General features: G+C 37.2%; 1 protein-coding gene across 4 annotated transcripts in view; it reads left to right on the forward strand.

Moving 5' to 3' along the window:
- LOC120778162 (transient receptor potential cation channel subfamily A member 1) overlaps positions 1–13,755 on the forward strand; it is a 49,021-nt gene extending 35,266 nt beyond the window's left edge. For 2 of the 4 annotated variants that reach the window (XM_040109890.1, XM_040109893.1), the window contains 11 exons: positions 785–1,594; positions 1,699–2,013; positions 2,202–2,312; positions 6,491–6,735; positions 7,865–8,243; positions 8,309–8,425; positions 8,533–8,695; positions 9,613–9,725; positions 9,803–9,962; positions 11,669–11,802; positions 11,881–13,755. In XM_040109890.1, coding sequence (XP_039965824.1) covers positions 785–1,594; positions 1,699–2,013; positions 2,202–2,312; positions 6,491–6,735; positions 7,865–8,243; positions 8,309–8,425; positions 8,533–8,695; positions 9,613–9,725; positions 9,803–9,962; positions 11,669–11,802; positions 11,881–12,054 — 2,721 coding nt within the window. In that variant the 3' untranslated portion in view covers positions 12,055–13,755. Of the gene's footprint in view, positions 1–784; positions 1,595–1,698; positions 2,014–2,201; positions 2,313–4,232; positions 4,341–6,490; positions 6,736–7,864; positions 8,244–8,308; positions 8,426–8,508; positions 8,696–9,612; positions 9,726–9,802; positions 9,963–11,668; positions 11,803–11,880 lie in introns of all 4 variants that reach the window. The other 2 variants (XM_040109892.1, XM_040109891.1) reach the window with 2 other exon arrangements.
- The last annotated feature ends 1,353 nt before the right edge of the window (positions 13,756–15,108 follow it).

A 15,108-nucleotide genomic window follows, 5' to 3' on the forward strand; every position in this document is an offset into this window, starting at 1 on the left:
TTACGCGGTTATAGATCTCTGACTAATCAAATATTGTCATCGTCCATGCCTCTGCACCATATAGATGAGTAGCTTGTAGAGTTTGGTCTTTGTCGTCGAGAGAGGACTTTACTTCTCACTTGTCTGCTCAGTCCGAAGTTGATCCTGGTATCCGATTCCCGAATAAATACCATAAATACTATCTCTAACAGCGAAGGCGAACTTTCCACAAACTCACAATAATTTCATCACTTCTTTGTGAACCGATATTTAGTATAGACTTTCCTTAGTTTCCGGACGTTTATTGAAGTCTTTGCCACTGTATCGATTATGGAAGATACTTAGAAGTTTTCCGAAATACTGAGGTGTTGGCAGTCGTTGTTCTTTGTGATCCATACACCTAATTCCACATACTCAACTGTCTTCGGAACGGAAGCAGTCAGATATATAGCACATATCTATTAACTAAAACTAACATCTCATTTCAATATACAGTAAAGGGTTATGTATCTTTTATATCATGACATCAGGGAACGACACGTGAGTTGGTTTAAATGCTGAAGAATCTTATTCAAATAATGCTTAACATTTCTGTTTTCTTATTTAATGTGAAACCTAGTCATAACTCGGGACAAACCTTATATTAAATTTTAGCTTTTCTCCCGTTTCGGTATTCGAGAATTATTCAAGCTGTTGTTTAAATTTATAATTAAATCTATTTGATCAAAATAAAACTAGAAATCATATAACATCCTCCTTCTATGATATACTATGTATATATTTACGTTGCTTCTCTCTCATACAGGGTGCCATCGAGATCGTCAAACTTATGTTCAGCATGCAACCGTCGGAGAAGGTCACTTGCCTCAGCTGCACTGACGCTCAGAAAATGACTCCGCTGCACTGCGCTGCCATGTTTGATCACCCAGATATTGTCGAATACTTGGTGAAGGAGGGCGCTGACATTAATGCGCTCGACAAAGAACATCGCTCACCGATTTTGCTCGCCGCATCGCGCAGCGGCTGGAAAACTGTACATCTGCTAATACGTCTCGGCGCTGGTATTAATGTCAAGGATGCATCTTCACGCAATGTCTTGCACTTTGTGATCATGAATGGTGGCCGCCTGCCAGAGTTCGCCGAGGAAGTGAACAAGACCCAATCACATTCTCAACTTGTGCAGCTGCTCAACGAAAAAGATGCCTCAGGCTGTTCACCATTACACTATGCCAGTCGTGACGGGCACATACGTTCGCTGGAGAATCTAATACGTCTCGGGGCTTGCATTAATCTCAAGAATAACAACAACGAGAGTCCTTTGCATTTTGCCGCACGTTATGGACGTTTTAATACCGTCAAACAGTTACTTGATTCGGAGAAGGGTTCCTTTATTATCAACGAAAGTGATGGCGAGGGTTTGACACCGTTACATATCGCCTCACAGCAGGGTCATACGCGTGTGGTGCAGTTGCTGTTAAATCGGGGTGCGCTCTTGCATCGCGATCATAATGGACGCAATCCTTTGCATTTGGCCGCGATGTCCGGTTACATACAGACGATTGAATTGTTGCATTCGGTGCATTCACATCTGCTCGATCAGGTCGACAAGGAAGGCGTGAGTATGATTTACATGCATTAGATTCATTAAAAATTGATTTCAGAGCTTCGAAAAAATGTAACAATCATTATACCCAATACGCCTTCAACTTTCTTCCGCAGAATACCGCACTTCACTTGGCCACAATGGAGAATAAACCGCACGCCATCTCCGTGCTACTCTCAATGGGCTGTAAACTCTTCTACAACAACATCGATATGAGCGCCATCGATTATGCCATCTATTACAAATATCCCGAATCGGCATTGGCTATGGTAACACATGAGAATCGCGCCAATGAGGTGATGGCATTGCGCTCCGACAAGTATCCCTGTGTTATACTGGCACTAATCGCGTCGATGCCAAAAGTGTTCGAGGCTGTGCTGGATAAGTGCATAACAAAGGCGAACTGCAAGCGTGATTCCAAGAGTTACTACGTAAGTACGGTTTCAGTAGTTTAGGTCGTCAACACTCCCTCTCAGTCTGCGCTTGTCTCACAAGTTCGAGAGTTCGTATATGATAGTTCCTATAATAAGTTGTCTTTAATTAATTGCAATTATATACAAATGAGTATTTGTGAGCGGTAAAATGCATAAAATTATTAACACTTCATCTTCAACTGCAGATAAAATATTCGTTTTCCTATCTGCAATGTCCTTTCATGTTTGATAAATTGGATGAGAAAACCGACGAAACGATAGCTCATTCGAATTTGACACCATTGCCGGCGTTAAATGTAAGCAGAGCATGTGTCATCGACTTCATATTTATTCCGTTAACTGCCTGACTACCCGCCTGCCTCTATGTCTTTCACTTCTATCTATAAGCAAAAGTACTTGCCTGTGACTTCTTTTATTGCCGTTAGTTTATAAATATTTGCCCACATTCCTTCTCCCTCTCTATATCTCTCTGTCTCTTTATGATTTACTGCCTGCCTGCCTGCCTCTTACGATATTTCTTATGGAATGCTTGGCTTTTTAAATAATTACTAGCGCATGATTACAATCTTACACACATAGCGTAGCTAGTTTACTTAGTATTTTTTCTTTAATTTGTATGTGTTTAGTGTATTTAGTATTAGCTCTTAGCAAAACGGTACTAAACGGCCTGATAAGTGTACACATACATAAGACTTCCTCGTCAGCGCCAAATAGGAGTCAAAAGTCGGGCTTCTTACATATAGGTGAACATATAACAATATATAACATCTGATCAAAAATGACCCGGACTGGTTCATTTAAGGGTAACCCCAGGATTTCTTCGGGTAAAAAAGCCTTTTTCAAAAATTTTTGTCTCATGTAAAAAATTAAATATTTTATTAGAATTTTTTATTGTTACATACACTATTATCAAACAAATTCTGACATTTTTGGAAAAAATATTTTAAACTCAGACATTGTGACGCCATTTCCGGCGCCCCCTCGGAAAAAAGATGAGCCCGCGTTGGCAGGATTACTCCTTACAGGATCATCTAAAGTGTGCTTTAGCTAACACCGTAACTTAGAACTTGAACGAAGGAAAAAAACTAAAAAATTGTATTTTTGGCAGTCATTTTTCAAAAAAAATTAAAATTTCGCCATTTTTTCAAATAGTTGTAATCGAAAAAAATCATTCGTCCAAGTCTTTAAGAATTATATCTCAAAGATCTGTTTAAATATTTGATGAAGATCGGTTGAGTAGTTCTCGAGAAATCTTGCCAACTGACTTCAAAAACAAAATTTCGAGAAGAACGCGTTTAAAAACTGCGCCCTTAGCCCAGCTAAACTCGAGCGCACAAGTTCTCAAGGCTGTACTACGAAACTATCACTCGGATCAACTTGAAAATGTAGGACAATATTCTAAAAATTCGAGTTGGCTACAGAGAGATAGCAGCGAGTCTCAACATCATCTATGGATCGACTCAACACCTTTTGGTTAATGTTTTGAGCATCAAGAGCATCAGTGTTAGAATTGTATCAAAAGACTTGAATCTTTTCCAAAAACGACCTCGATGATTTCCAATCATTTCTAATGAGATTTGTCTGAGTAACTCCTAAAAAATATCTATGGTATTTAAATGAGAGCTGTTGCTAAGTCAGTAGAAACAAATTTTTTTCCACAACGGAGATGTACATATGTAAACTTTTCTACTACAAAATATATAGAGTACCCAGAAAATAATGTATATTTAAAAGTATAAAAGTCTTACAGCTCTTAAAAAACAATAATTGGGTTGTACGAAAATTTTGAGACACATTTTCTGATAACAACAGGATAAAATTGATAGAATGATTTTTTTCTTTTATAGTAAAGTCTAGATCGCATTCTAACACGACCACAACAAAATTAAGAAACTCACAAAGTATTGAAAGTTATGGAAAACATTGTTGCTAAACAATTCTAACCTATGTTTAGGGTAGTTCTGAATTTGGCTTGTTTTTTGTTTAAAAGCTCGCTTAAGCGAACGTTAGTCAATACGTTAGTATCGCCTATAATTGAATCATTATCGCGTAACAAACGCTGACTCATCTAACGAGTCTGATATATAAAATTCCGCACAATTAGATTAAATATATATTTACCTAGGCAACTTTCAGCATTCTTCACTGCCACAAGGTTATCCACAAAACATGAAAATATTCACAATTAAAAATAAAGAAATCAATTCTGTTTGCAGATAAAGTATTCTTTTCATCCAATACAAAAATCCCCTGACGAGATTGCTAAGAAGCGTCTGATGCTTAATGATCCCACTTGGAGACCCGAACCATTGCTCACCATAAATGTGAGTCGTTTTATGTGAAGTAAATTATCATCTAATTTATGTATTGCCTTAAGCAAAGTCCAAATATATTGAATAATTTTTTAAAAGAAACCAATTGGAAGTCTCTAAAAAGTGTCATTAACTCTCACTTGCTATCTACTGTGTCCGTTTGTAAGATATAAAATGTCTCGTCTCTAAACTGTTTTCGCAAATAATATGTCTAACAATGTATATATTTGTGTTGTTGTATATAGTCTTATATTCTTAAAATCTGAACAAACTAAAAATTCTAAAGTCAGTTTTCGGAGATTGTCAATCAATTTTTCGATTATCAATGTGAGTTGATCTATTTACATACATACATATACGAAAGGCTGATTATCCGAGGTTGGAAATATATCTATACCTTGAACTCAGACTGACGCAGGAAAGACTGGGGGCATTTACGGCGAAATCTTAAATTGAAAGCGCACAAAATACCTTTAATGGCGACCGCTATCGTGCCATGATTACCGACTATTTGATGCCTGAAATTGAAGTTCGTGATCTCGGCAACATTTGGTTTCAACAAGATGGAGCCACTTCACAAGCATCGCATCAATCAATGGATTTATTAAGAGAACACTTCGGTGAGCAGATAAGTTGACTTTTTTTGCCGGCTGGCCGATTGGCCACCAAGATCACATTGTTTGACTTTTTCCTGTGGGGATATGTACAGTCTAAAACCTATGCGGACAATTCCGCTTCGATTCGGGCGTTGGAGCAAAACATCACGCGGGTCATTCGCTAGTTACCAGTCGGAATGGGCGAACGAGTTATTGAAAATTGGACTCATCGGATGGACCATCTTTCATCCAATACAAAAATCCCCTGACGAGATCGCTAAGAAGCGGCCGCGGTCAACATTTGAAAGAGATAATTTTCAAAAAATAAATGCCAAGGAATATTCTTTCGAGTGATAATAAACAATCTCCATTAAATTTGAAGCTTTTGAGCTTTTTTCTTTAAAAAAGTAGGGTACGTTAAATACGAGGCGGCGCAGAGTCTTGTTGAACCACGACCGCGTTGACTTTCTAAAAATCCGGAAAAAAAATTCGGTCAACATCCTGTTATAACGCTCACTATTGATAGTAACAGCATTTGCTGCCTCTTTTCGAAAGGAATAAAGTCCGTTAATGGGACATACCACAATCCGCACTAAACGGTCAATTTTTGGGAATGCAATTGCGTTTACTGAACCACCTGAGGATTGGACTCATCGGAATAGCGAAGATTTTGTTTGTTGACGAAGACATTAAGCCAAAAATGGGGCTTCTCTGAGAAGATTATTTCTCGATGAACGTGAATTTGCGTAATAACCTTAGACGATTTCCAATCGCTGTACCAAAGTAAAACATGACCTGACGCAATGACAAACCTTTCTGAGCACACTAACAAAATTTGACACAAATCCGTAAACAAACTTAGTTGCCAAGAGCTGTCCAAATCACGTTGTTGTTGTTGTGGTTGTTGTAGCGGTAAAAAACTTTCCTGAAGCATTTTCGAGGAATGATGTCGAGTTGAGAGTTCTTGGCCGGATAAAAATCCGCGTCTGTTCCGGTTACTTAAACCGGACTGTCGTGGGAACGGGTCAAACTCAAGTCATCCCGATTGGTAGACTTTGTAGTTGTCATTCAAGCTGATCTTTTTATATTCTACGGATATTATGCTATAAAAAAGCACCTGTGAAGGGTATTATAGCGTCGGTACACCAGAAATTAACGTTTTTTCTTGTTCTATTATAATTTTATGTCGTTTCATGTTACCGTTAATCTATATTTTCTTAATTCACTGCCTTTTTGAATGTTTTGAGTTTACTGTTATCTATTGCACCAAACAAAAATCTGAAAATCATAACCTCCTTTTGCATGTTTATTGTAAGTAATAAATACCATACATATGTATATACGTATATTTACATAATATCTCACTTTTCATTGCTTAACTCTTTGCAATTTTCCATAATCTCTGCCTGTGCCTTACGCTTCACTATCCGCTTAGCCTTACTGTAATTGTGTCTGTGCAGATGGCTTTCCACTTGTCGTTTAATCCGTCTATGAAAGTTAAACCTTCAAATTATGTTTGTACTAAAATAAATATGTATTTCATGTGACTCAATTTGTGCCTGCCAGACGATGGTCACTCATGGTCGTGTCGAGCTGCTCGCCCATCCGTTGAGTCAAAAATATCTACAAATGAAATGGAATTCTTACGGCAAATATTTTCATCTCGTCAATTTGCTGATCTACTCAATTTTCCTGTTATTTGTGACGATTTTCTCCACGCTGATGATGAACGGCATCGAAATACGTCCGTTATTTTTGAATGCGTCCATGTTGGATAATGCAAATGCATCGGAGAGCAAAGACAATTTAGAGTGAGTTAATAAATACCATTTATATAATAGTATATTTAAATTCAAGTCTCTGAGAATCGAATTAAAAGCCTAGGGAACAGCAATGTCCAGAATCTAAGGAAGAAAAGGTATTTTAAGAGAAAACCCTCGAAAAAAAATTTATTTATTGAACCGGGGTGGGTTGGGAACAAAATATTTTTGGTCTGAAAACCAGTTTGTTATAAATTAATTTTAACTGATGAACCTTATGAATCGTCCTATATCGATTACCGAAAATCTACTTGAAAAATCGGTAAATTCTGTTCGTTCTCCAACTTAAATTCATATTTGTGTTAGTTTTAAATCTCAAACTCTCGCGTACTGACGAGTTTTCTATAAAGGAACTATGGCCTATCTGCAGTTTGAGTTTACGATAAACCGTGGAACTCGTAGTCCACGTCCCGAAATATCATAAACATCTCTTCGGCCTCCTTCAGCGCCGGTCTTCGCAAAGACCTTCCAGCACAACGACTCCGAAAACAAACTTCCGAAGGCCGAATCTGTCGAAGTTGTGAACTTTTCTTACTAAGTACCCCGTTTGGCATTTTGAAAATAATAATAATATTATTAGCGGAAACGAATCAAGGGCTCAAATATCTTCGAAAAAATGCTTGGAGCTCATTTTTCTGAATTTAGAAGTCCTCAACATTGCGGTAAAAAACAATCCGTCAATACAAAGCCTCGGTAATCGTGTTTTAGAGAATATGAGAGTATTAAGGCAAGTACCATACCGATTACCGGAAGCCCAATCCGCAAGATCGATTAATTATGAACGCCCTCGACCTTAAAAACATATTTGTTTCAATTTTCATACCTAAATCCCCGCTGTTCACTATAATTTCATAAAAACCGCTGGTTTATCTGCAGCAGAAGCTTACTATAAACCCTGGACTCAGCGTCCAAGCTTGATAAAATCCTGCCAATAAGAAATTATTAACCATTTCTTCGCCCTTGATTCACATATTTTTCTTCGAGCTTGGTACCCGAATATTTAAGGAACATGAGAGTATCTACAGAAAAGTTAAAAGGCCCTCAAGTCTCGAAATAATTTAAAATAAAAAAATGGAATAGAATTCATAACTAAATTTCAAAATCCCTACATCCCCCACAGCCTCCAAAAGAACCTCAGCAACAATGAGTGGCCTGAAAACCCCGCCGGTGGAGGGCGCGAATCGTTTGGAATGAGATATGGTGAGTCTTATGAGCGCCTACAACATACCACTGCTTTGGTCATTTGCGCCATCGTAATTGTCATTTATATTGGCGGCTATTCGCTGCGTGAGTTTCTCCAAATGTACCAACAACGGCTGCACTACATATTCGAGATCGACAATTTAATATCATGGGTTCTATACATATCCGCATTGATCATGGTATGGCCAGTTTTCTTTTGCGAGGGACACATATCCACCGTACATTACTCAGCGGCGGCGGTGGCGGTATTCTTGTCGTGGTTTCGTCTATTGCTTATGCTCCAGCGTTTCGATCAAGTAATTTCCAATAAGTGTTATTGAAAATAATATACTTATATATATTTATAAATTTCGCCCATCAGGTCGGCATTTATGTGGTGATGTTTTTGGAGATTCTGCAAACTCTGATAAAGGTGCTGATCGTCTTTTCGATTCTGATCATCGCTTTCGGCTTGGCATTTTACATTCTCTTATCGAAGGTAAATATCACTTATCAGTCATTGTTGGCACTTTCTATAACTGTATATATGTTTGTGTATTTATGTTACATATATGTATGTAGTGTGGGATCTATGCTGTTTTACAGATCAACGATGCCCAACCGAATCATTTGTCCTTCTCGAACATACCGATGTCGCTGTTGCGCACCTTCTCCATGATGTTAGGCGAACTGGACTTTGTGGGCACCTATGTTAACACCTACTACCGCGATCAATTGAAGGTGCCAATAACGTCGTTCCTCATTTTATGTAAGTAACTTTTATAATAAAAAATTCAGTTGTACTACTAATCCGCGAAATAATACTGAAGAATAAAGTCCAAGGAAGACAGATGTAACGGTACGTTCAGGGTATAGAACTTTTTGATAAGGTTTGGTAAAGTCCAGACTTTCATAACCCATATTTAATAATTTATTGGGTCGTTCATATTTACAGACGGGTGAAAATATAGTTCAAGCAAGGCGAATATTATGTAATGTGTAGGGTGTAGATGTATTGACCGAACGCCAATGCCAAAATTGGTTCGCACAATATCGATTTGAATCCCATTCTTTCCGGCGCCAAAAGTGGTTGCCGTTCCCACGACTGTCGGATCTACGTAACCGGTTTTATCCAACCAAGCACTGTCAACTCGGCGGAATTCTATCGCTACAACAACAACAACAAAAGTGGGTTGTTTACGAGAATGTAAAGCGCGAGAAGCCGTGGTCTAAAAAGGATGAACCAGTTCAAACCCTTTCGAAGGCCGATAGTCACCAAAAAAGGCGGTGTTGTCTGTTAGGGGAGATTTCAAAGACATCGTTTATTTTCAGCTTTTTCTTGGCAAACAGAAGATGTCAGAATTGATCAACAGAAATGCTGTAAATACACCTAGGAACTTATAGTTTAGAAGTTTTTGAACTGAGAATTCTCGTTCAAGTCGCTCAAGACCCTTTGTTGAAGTCCCACAGTACTCACAATTTCTGCAAATACAAAAAATTCTTTAAAGAATCCAACACTTCGACAAAGTAAAGACAATTTTCCTCAATTGACAAGAGAACATCGACCGTTTTACGATCTTTAGAAAAAGAACTTTGAAAAACAGACACAAATCTAATCTTCACTTTCTCCGATTGTGAAGTACAAAATAAAGCGATCACTAACACTTAATACAAATTTCATTTCAGGTGTATTCATGATTCTCATGCCAATTCTACTCATGAATCTACTCATCGGTTTGGCGGTTGGGGACATCGAGTCTGTACGACGCAACGCCCAGCTCAAGCGTTTGGCTATGCAGGTATTGTCGCGACCTTCCTATAACTACGATTCATATTGAATTAAAATTTAATCTTTCACCATATTAATGTACCTTAGGTGGTCTTGCATACCGAACTGGAGCGCAAATTACCTCAAAGTTGGCTACCGAAAGGCGACAAAGTCGAGTTGATAGAGTATCCAAATAACACAAAGTGCAAACTCGGTTTCCTTGACTTTATTCTACGCAAATGGTTCTCAAATCCCTTTAGCGAAGATTGTAAGTATGTAAAGCTTAAAAAATATGTATTTAATATAACCTTAGATTGGCGACTCGCTACTTAAATCAGGACTCAATGAACTGCCATTTAAACAGAGATGTAATTTAGAAACAATAAGGACACGGCATCTAATAGCGCTATATGACAATTAGTGGAACTATTAGAAAGCTTGTCTCGAGCTCTGTAGTTGTTGGACCCTACCTTAATTATACATGAATATTCAAAGCTAAAGACTTAAAACGCAACACGTTCAAGATCGCAAACAATTAAAGCTCTGCAGCTGATACATTTGTAGCAGAAATTAGTATACCATAAATCTTTCCTAGTTTCCTAGAACCCCGTTGTATATTTCTGGCACAAAAACTATTCTCGTTAACTTTATCAGCTGTTAGAAGCAAGTTTGAAACTGGTTGAAACCCTTGAGGGACATGAGCTGCCAAACAAGCTCGAGTTATAGCCTTGAAAATGTCGAATAAAGAAAAAATCTATCTGGTTACGAGAGTACAAGATTATTTCTTTTTATTTGCCTTCTCAAAGAACGTTATATACATACTTTAGATGGCAAATGATCCAAGTTCGAAACCAGCTCTCTTTTCCTGGAAGAAGTATAAAATGTCTAGTATTTATATAGGCTTTCAAAATATATTTGAATTCCGGCAACCTTCCGATCCGTTCCTAACTATTGTCTAACACATGGAATCGATGGCATGTGTTCAAAGGCAATCTCTCCAGCCTTTCACGCTTCCATCGCTGCACGGACATTTTAGGTGTAACTTTTGATAGTAGTGTGCTCCTTCACTCCTCATATGACCGCGATTATCGTCAAAATACAGAGCCGCAACAAAATCCTCAAGTCGCCAGCCGGCAGAACATGGGGAAAGGACAAAGAAACGTTGTTGGCAATTAACAAGGCAATCGGCCGGGCAAGTCCTTAACTACGCCGCACCAATATGGTTGTCTGGATGCAGTGTAACACAGACGAGGAAGCTTCAGACCTGTCAGACTGCCCTCCAGACTACGACAGGATGCCTCTTGATGAATCCTATCGAACACCTGCATAGTGAGGCACGTATGCTACCAGTTAAGGAGCATAATGAACTCCTCTCCAAGTAGCCGACATTCCTGCTAGAGTGCTTTCGCAGAAATCATCCCTGCAGTCACCTTCTTGAAGCGGAGCCGCCTCCTGGAAGCAACAAGAGGTCATTCATAAACTACCACGACTAGACTTCGGACCCAACTAACTTCCGACAAGCACTGACCGCCATTCACAGTGCATCCATAAACACCTTCACCGACTCGCTCCCAATGCAAATGAAGAGCTCGAGTTGCCGCGAGAAACGAGAATGACTCTTGCGCAGCTTAATTCTGGATACTGTAGCAGGTTAAACTCCTACTTATTCGGAATAGACCCCGACATATACAATATATGACCTGCGTGTAATGAGTCTAGGCATGACACTGGCTCCTCTCTCCTTGGTCCGACCCCACCAGCACGTTTCTAGGCTTATCGTTTGATGACGTCGACGACAATGAACAGGTCGATGCAAATAAAGTACTTGTACAGCAAACTTTTTGATTTGACGACAGACCTTCACGCCACAATCTCCACCTGGCATAGAATTTCTCTTATCTACCCGCTATACTCTTTTATGCTCTGAGAAATACATGTACATATGTAAACGAAATATTTCGCTTTTATCCACAGCTTCAATAGATACGATCTCTTTCGAGAACAACGATGATTTCATCAACAATGAATTGGAGCGACAACGTCGTAAATTACGTGACATCTCACGTCTAATGGATCAGCAGCATCAACTCTTGCGCTTGATCGTACAGGTGCGACGAAAAATTGAGATTTGAAATTATAGCAAAATCGAGATCATACTAATGAAAAAATGTATATTTTTCCCACAGAAAATGGAAATCAAAACCGAGGCGGACGATGTGGACGAAGGTGTATCGCCCTACGATCTAAAAGCTGTTTCAGTTTATGGCACGGGACCGGCGCCAGGCTCACGTTGGACCTCGCCACGCATACGCAATCGGTTGCGAGCGGCGCTAAGCTTCAACAAAAGTCTTTATGAATAGAAGCCGTCGAGACACAGAAAAATATGAAATGAAAAATTGTAGCACTAATTTGTTGTATCTAGGTTAAAGATGAAATTGTTTGTTAGCACTGACACCAAATAACACTCTTTAGAGAATGCCACAAGTGTTACAATGCATAATTATCATATGAATTATATAATTTCATATTGTAAACTACTGTTATATGAGCCTGTTCAGGATAAGTGTATTTGAAGAATGAATCCTAACCTCAAACTTCGCACTCTTCAACTATGTTTATTAATTCATGTATTTTTATGCCATAATGTTTTTGGTTGTTATAAGAGTTACTTACAAGCGTATAAAAAATAATTTATTTGAAGCTTGAGCCCAATATACAGCCTTCTGTAACCATAAAAATTTCACTTTTGTGGTGAAAAAATAGTATTTTTAGTCTACTGTATCTGAGATCTCATTGTTGTTGCTGTAGTGGCGACAGAAAGTATTCCTCACATAATATTATAGAATACTGCCGCGTTAACAGCTCTTAACCGAATGAAAAACCGGGTCCGTCTCGATTACATAGAAACGACTGTCCTGGGAACGGTCTGAAATCTGAACTCAGAGAATGGATTTCTGCACTCTTTTTGAATGTGAGGTATTCCTATACCGTTAGTTAGCTCTTTCATATTTACTTTGCTCTCTCGACAAGAGATACTCCGAGTTATACGAGAAATAATGTTCGCTGTCAACGTTCTTTATTGTAAAGCGTCGGAGGTAGTTTGCCAAATTTTATTGTTTTTGTTGTAACGGTTAAATAGAAGCAATCCAAATAGTGTTAGATCGCCGAAATATATTAGCCGGATAAAATCCGAAACGGATTTAGTAAGAAAAAATCAATAATTATTTCCGAGTACCAAGTATAAAAATTTTTCATCGGGAGCTTATAAAAATTAAAAATAAAATAGTTTTAAAATTTACATTTTTCACCCTTGCCTACTTCATGTTCTACGATTTTGAATTACAGCTCGCACAGAGCCATCATATTCAATACTCTAGAGCTGTGGTCGGCAAGCTTACACATTCAAATGATTTATATTCTAACAATTTTTAATACGAAATTAAACAATTTTTAATTCCAAACTCTAGATTTTCAATTCCACTTTTGGAAAATAAAATTTTTAAGTCAACATTTTCTACTTAAAAATCCCCAAACTTGTACTGGAACAGGCAACAAAATCATCGCTGAAACGGCTCAATAATAGTAGATACATACTTACACACATGTATACATAATCACATATGTATGTATGTAGGTATGTATTATTCGCACCTTTTTTTGAAAATGTTCTCACACATCTAAATGACTTCGTTCATTTCTAAAGGTCTAGGAATTGTTCTAAGATGCTTCTTAAGCCACCCTACCTTTTGTTATTTATACATATAACGGCACTCATAAACGTTATTTGTCTATATATACAAACATACTTATGTACATACATATATAGTATAAGAGAAGATATGAAGGGAAGTTTTGTATGAGGAATATGTAGGTTTGTACTTACATATAATATATATTGAATACATGCTATATATGCACACTACAGGTATACAATGAAATAAAGGCGGCTGCCGGAAAGACGAATTTATAATTCTATCTAGAATAGACGAATAAAATAGCAAAATGATTGAAACAACTAAAATACAAAAAAAAAAATATTCAAAGAAAATGTTAATGTTTGTATGTATTGCAAATTGTTTTGTGATAAATGTTTAAAAATTGATTTACACGAAAATGTATTAATATTTAAACACAGGCTACCTGGTTTATCCTTATATGTTATATGTATGTATTTATGTTTTAACTATTGTTGCTGTATTTATATACCAACAATTTAAGCAGTATATACATATGTACATACATACATAGGCTTGAATTTCGCACAAATGTATTGTAACAGATATAAGTACACGAAAAAGCGAAATAAAATTTTTGAAAATATGCATATTTTTGCTGGAACAAACCTTGAACAGGATTAACATTTTAAATAAATTATAATAGATTTATTGGTTAAATAAAAATGATTGTAAAATTGATGTTGGAAATATAAACATACCTGAACTGAGAAAAATTACTGATGTTCTGTATTTATTGATTAAAAAGAAATAAAAGTAAAAAAATGCGCTTGAAGAATATTTAGAGATTTTACAAGTTTATCTACATAGGTCAACTTTTCACGAAGAATAAGCTTTCTAAATTAAATGCTCTTCACAATGAAAATTAGATTTTCATTGATCAGATATTTACATATGTACATATGTATGTAGATAACTTAGCAATCGACTCGCTCACATTTTTGCTTTTTTCGAATGTTGCGTATCAAATGTTGTACATAAATTTATATTTGGCAATTTGTAAGAACAAATAAATAAAAGCGAAACTGCCCCTGCGTTGGAAAACCCAAGTAAAGGACTTGAAATATACCTTTGCGTAATGGCTACGCCGAAATAGATTTGGTGGTTAAAGCGTCAATCATATAGAATATACATACATATAGTATTACTTGCCGATCTAAACGGGATCAGATCTCAGAAATAGCAGCCCTTGGCCAGATAAAATACGGGTCAATTCCGCTGCGTAGAACCGGCTGTTGTGGGAATTGGATGTGACTGCACACACATCATATTCAAATTATTCGATTTTATATTTCATAGTAATTACTGCAATGTAGCAAGCGGGTTGATAAATCCAAAGAACTCAACATGCCTTTACATAAACACAGTACAGGAAATGCTCTTCAATTTAACAAAAAGTTTGGTAAATAATAATACACACTCATACGCGCTTCATATTTTAGCAGCAAGATAGTATTTTACTCAGATTCTAAGATTTACAGAGTTATTTAGAATCAAATTTGTGTTTTAAATCTTTTTTTTCGAAACAAATTTCAACACTAAGAAGCACGAGCGCCATCTAACGTCACGTAGCGTAATATACGCTGCTGAATAAGGCAATATTAATATTGCAGAGCTGCCGTGTGTTTATAGAAAAGTAACGAGTAGAAATTTTTCTTCCTTGAGTTGAGCATTTCAACA

The sequence above is a fragment of the Bactrocera tryoni genome, chromosome 5 (assembly GCF_016617805.1).
Source record: "Bactrocera tryoni isolate S06 chromosome 5, CSIRO_BtryS06_freeze2, whole genome shotgun sequence".
In the NCBI taxonomy this organism is placed as follows: domain Eukaryota; kingdom Metazoa; phylum Arthropoda; class Insecta; order Diptera; family Tephritidae; genus Bactrocera; species Bactrocera tryoni.